Source organism: Triticum dicoccoides, chromosome 7B, assembly GCF_002162155.2.
Source record: "Triticum dicoccoides isolate Atlit2015 ecotype Zavitan chromosome 7B, WEW_v2.0, whole genome shotgun sequence".
NCBI classification, from domain to species: domain Eukaryota; kingdom Viridiplantae; phylum Streptophyta; class Magnoliopsida; order Poales; family Poaceae; genus Triticum; species Triticum dicoccoides.
In genome coordinates this window covers 36812690-36817855 of record NC_041393.1, presented here as the reverse complement: position 1 = coordinate 36817855, position 5166 = coordinate 36812690, and the positions used below count along the sequence as shown (strand labels likewise).

At 45.0% G+C, this 5166-nt stretch overlaps 1 protein-coding gene across 2 annotated transcripts; it reads left to right on the top strand.

Annotated features, from left to right (window-relative positions):
- The first annotated feature begins 937 nt into the window (after positions 1 to 937).
- On the top strand, positions 938 to 4217 carry LOC119341692 (protein FAR-RED IMPAIRED RESPONSE 1-like). Of its 2 annotated transcripts, XM_037613556.1 has the most exons (6): positions 938 to 1296; positions 1485 to 1681; positions 2096 to 3393; positions 3467 to 3559; positions 3639 to 3686; positions 3765 to 4217. In XM_037613556.1, the coding sequence occupies exons 3-6, from the start codon at positions 2098 to 2100 to the stop codon at positions 3984 to 3986; spliced, it is 1659 nt and encodes a 552-aa protein (XP_037469453.1). In that variant the 5' UTR covers positions 938 to 1296; positions 1485 to 1681; positions 2096 to 2097; the 3' UTR covers positions 3987 to 4217. The 2 variants fall into 2 exon arrangements, with proteins under 2 accessions (XP_037469453.1, XP_037469454.1); XM_037613557.1 differs by lacking the exon at positions 938 to 1296 and having other exon boundaries at positions 1352 to 1681.
- The last annotated feature ends 949 nt before the right edge of the window (positions 4218 to 5166 follow it).

Here is a 5166-nt window from a genome sequence, read left to right as displayed (position 1 = left end):
CTTCGTGGTATTCTCCCAGATGAAGCCACTCTTAACTATCGACATATTGCAGAGATTCGTCGATGCAAAGTTTGTTTGGCTATAGACGAGAATTTGGAGCATGCACTCATACATTGTTCACATGCGAAATGCTTCTGGGAAGAAGCGTACGCTGTGCCTCGTCTTCATCCAGATTCATGGGCGCGGGATATCACATGTGATCCTCGGTTTACTGATGACGACCGTGCCAAGATCACAACAATAATGTGGTCCATCTGGCACTCCAGGAACCGGATCAAGCACGGCGAAGAGGGAAAGAATCCCATGGCGACGATCAGGGCTACCAAGGAGGCGATTGCCCTTCTTCATCTTCCACGTTGAGATGCGATGATCCTGCCTGGTTTCAGTTGGAGACCACCTGATGAGGGACTCGTCAAGATCTCCACGGACGGTGCCTTAAACCTTGCAGATGGCAGAGGAGGTGCGGGAGGGGTGGCTAGATCCTCTTCGGCGCTCCTAGGAGCATGGTGCAAACCATATTCGGGTATTTCTGATCCCTTGATTATGGAGGGATTATCACTACGAGATGGAGCTCGGTTCGCTTCACTTCGACGATTCTCGCATGTGGTCATGAAAACTGATTGCTTGAAGATGGTGACGTTCTGGAACACTCGCCACAATTCTCGGTCAATTGTGGCTCCTTTATTGTTAGAGATAGGAGAGCTATGTAATAATTTTACTTCATTTGATATTCAGCATGTATCCAGGTCAGCTAATATTCCGGCGCATCTGTGTGCAAAGCGCGCTTGCACTCTGAATGTGACCGATAGCTGGCTTGACGAGACTCGAGACTTCTTGGTGACCAGAATGCCTTTATATGAATAAAGCTCTCTGGTTTCCTGGAAAAAAAAAGATTTCACGGCCTTCCCTCTATTGTTCTTTCATTCCACAAAAGCGGCTACTGTGCTAGCTACCAGGTAGCAAACGAAATGCTCCCCGTGCCCCGACCCTTCCGCTCTCGCTCCTCGCCGCCGCCCACCCCTGCTCCAGTCCGGCGGGCTTTCTCGTCTCCACTACCCAGTCTGGACCTCTCAAGGCACCCTTCAGGCCATCTCGACGTGGCGTAGGAAGACCACTGGCCGCTGCCGCCACCGCGATCGCGTCCACCCGCCACGCGCGGCAGCTGTTCGACGCAATGCCGGCCTCGCCGCGAGACGCCATCTTCTGCGCCACCAACGCACGCGTCTAGCCGCGGCAGTGCCGGCCTTGCCCCAGTGCGAGCGTGCGCTTCTTTGGCCGCGCGGTGGCGTTTCCTAGGTGCGCGAACGGCACGGCCCTGCCCTCTCCACCCCCGTCCCGCTTCTTATTTAATTTTTCCTTTTGTGGCAATTTTGTTAATTTCTCCTATGAACTTCATACCATGAGCACAATATTTTTTTGAATAAGTGAATACAAGAAATTAGTTGCAACCAGACGTGCTCAAGTTGATCCCTTCTCCATACCAGAAAGGCAGCTTGGTTTTCCCAGATCGCCGCCTCCTGCTTTCGCTTACCCTAATTGCTGAAGGAGATTTCTACGGCAGAAAAACAGGCTTGCCTAAACCGCTGTGGTCGACGCCAATCACACTACACCGCGCGGTGCCGCCGAAGCAGGCCACGTTGTGGGTGGACTGTGGACGAGCTCGAGGACACGGAGCTAGGAGGTGAGGTTCTTGTTCAATTCCTGCATCTTCCGTCTAGCTTTCCTTGGTCAGGTCAATACAATAGGCTGTGTGCTACGTACTGCCGGTGTTTGGTTTGTGCCAAGTCAGGTCTGGCTCTCTGTGATGTGTAATGGGTGTGCTCTTGAGTTGGCTGTATGTGGTGGTGCTACTGATCTGATCAGGCAAAGTTCTTGTTCAACTTTTGCATCTTCCATCCTGCTTTTCTTGACCAGATCAATGCCTTTGCGTGTAAACGTTCTTAGCGCAACCGGAGCACTTTTACTGATTTGATCATCTCGTTAAGTCCAGCAGGAAGTTCGATTGCCAGCATTTAGGTCAATAATGTTACCATATTATTAGTGTAGTTATATTGCCTTTGAATGAGAATGACTAATTATTTTTCATGATTTATAGGAATGGATGATGGGATCAGTGGCTTTCAAGAATCAAGTGACATGTCTATTTCGAGCGATGGCGACGGCATTAAGCAACGAAAGGAAAGCAATGTGGAGCTTGCACATGGCCTTGCTGAAGCTCAATCAGATGGATCACTTGGAGAACCTGAAGTGGGGATGACCTTTGATACCGAGAATGAGGTGAGAGAGTACTACAACACATATGCTAAAGCAAAAGGCTTCGGTGTGACGAGAAGGAGTTCACACAGAGATGATAATGGACAACTGAAGTACCTTACGTTTTCCTGCTCTCGCTATGGTAAGGCTCAGTCCAACTCAGGAAATATGTTGAAGCCAAGTCGAACAGCCGGGACAGGATGTAAAGCTAAAATCAATATTACCCGTGCTCCTGATGGGAGGTTTCATCTTTCGACGGTCATTTTGGATCATAATCATACATTAAGTCCACCTAAACCTCGGCGGTTCAGATGCAACAAAAAGTTAGACTTCTGTGTCAAGCGAAGTCTTGAACTGAATGACCCAGCTGAAATACGAGTAAGCAAGAGTTCAACCATACCTCGTGTCACACACTTTGACATCGAGAAGCAATTTCAATCAGCTTATACAAATTTGAGGTTCAAAGAATTTCAAGAAGAGCTAACACAAACTATGTACTGTGATCGGAAGTTGATGCAAAAGGAGGGGGCGATAGAAATGTATGAAATCACCGAGGATGTGCTGATTGACGAAGATAAAGGATGGAGAAAAGATATTGTGCACCATGTATACTTCAGTGAGGAAGAGTTTGAAGTTAAGTGTTCATGTCGCCGCTTTGAGTTCACTGGTATTCTCTGTAGGCATGTGTTATGTGTGCTCACTCACAAGAAAATCAAGGAGGTTCCTCCACAATACGTCTTTGATCGGTGGAAAAAAAATGTGAACAGAAAGCACAACTTTATCAGATGCACATATGGCGGCATGGAAGACACTCTTGCTGCAGAACGTTTTGATAGATTGTGCAATTCTTTCTACCCAGTTGCAGAGATAGGCGCCATGTCAGATGATTCATGCAATGCTTTGATGGAAGAGCTTCACACCCTGAAAATTCGATTCTCTAGCAACTCAAGTTCTGAAAATGGTAAGGAACATGTTGCTACACGGGAAGATGCACCTTTGAATGGAAAGACAACAAGTAAAACTACACCAAGTCCAATAGCTGTCAGGTGTGCTCGATGTCCTCCTTCACCGAGAAAACAATCTATGCTTGATAAGCTTATTTGTCAAGCAAACGAAAAGAAGAAGGAAGCTGAACAAAAGGTATTGTTGCATATATTATGTTTGTTCGTAAGCTACTTTTTATAAAAACTCGCTAATTTTGCATTTATTTCAGGCTTCTTCCACAAATTTGAACAAGAAAAGGCCCCGTAAAAATAGAAAATCATCAGTGGATGATATTCTAGAACAACATGTTATGGAACATTCGGTATGTAATCTTGTTCTCAGTTGTTCAATAATATATTTTCATGTATTTTCTAAGCTAACAGTTTTGCATTCTGAAACAGAGTCAGCAACCTGTTTGTTTGGATGGCCCAGCTAGTAGCATCACATCTCAGCTATATTTGTTTCTCATCTTTTTATTTGTAGCAAACACCTGAGTATCCATGTCATTTTTATGACTTCATTTGGAGCAGAGAACATTTGACTTGGCTATTACCACTAGCAACATAAATCCATCTGTGACAGCTACAATACCATCTGGAGGTTCATCGACAATGGTTATGCCTCAAATTCTTGGAGAATACACACTTATGCCATTTCAAGTTCAACAAGGACCGGCTATAGTGTCCAGCTCTGCAGAACTACACTTTGATGGAATTGGAGGGCTCAACAATACGGTGGACCGGAGTTAGACAGGATTTATGTAATTTGAAGATGTTGGATGCTGTATTTTTAGTGTAGTAGCTGTAGCTGATAGGCACCAGGGCACTAGAATGTAGACACATTTATGTTTATCTTCTGGTCTCTCCCCTAAGTACTAGAACTGATTACAAAATTATTATACATTTGCAATTTTTTAAGGATATGTGTGTGCGTGTGTGCACATTTTGCAATTTGCCATGGATACGCCATATGTGCATATGACTGGGAGCTTTCTATTCCAACTGTTTGTTTCAAGTTCTAGTTGTGCATCGTACAAGCAGGTTATGCCCTTCTTTTTCATGTGCTTCAGGATATATGTAGTGTAAGATGGCTCTTCCATGTCAATCTTGTCTAAAGCATCAGCATCACCGTGCTACTAACCCCAGCTTGATAATCTTTATTTATCATTCTCAGCAATCAATCACAGAAAAATATCACCTCTATACCAAAATGTAAGAGTTTTTTGATGGCATAAAAAACGTCTTGCATTTTGTTACAGATTGAGTACTACATAAGGATGTTTCTAGCAGATAGATTTCTTTTTCATGATCCTAGTTGGAAAAAGTATGATCACTAAAGTACGTAGTGATATAAACGCCCTTTGTATTTCTTTACAGAGGGAGTACACGTCCCTCATGCTTTACAATCTTTCAAACTTTCCAGAACTAGACAACCTTGGTTTTATTGATAAGATCGGAGTTTACAACCACACAAATGCATTTAACGCAAAGTACAAGTTACAATCAACAGCAACCACACGAGCAATTCTCTGTTCGGAAGTTGCGCATTCCAGTTATCTTCTGTTCCAGAGACAAGCGCATGATTTGGAACCTACTCATGTGCTAATTGTTCTTGGTCTCTTTTGATTTGGGAAACTGCACTTGGTGCTTCTTGCCGGACTGCACGGAGAATATAATCTAGGCTGGAGTGCCTGTATGCTGCCTCTCCCTGCAAAGGAGAAACAATAAAAGCAGAGTCATTTTCCCATTCATTTTCAGTGGCACACCGACAGGTTTGTCCAGGCCGTTCCGAGCCGATCGCCGTAGAGGCAAGCATGGACTTCAGCTCCCTCATGACGCAGCTTCGGTGCCTTAAAGGCACCTGCCTTTGGGTCACTGACATGTGAGCCAACCACCTGTTGGGCCCACATGTCATAGACACAAAGGTAGG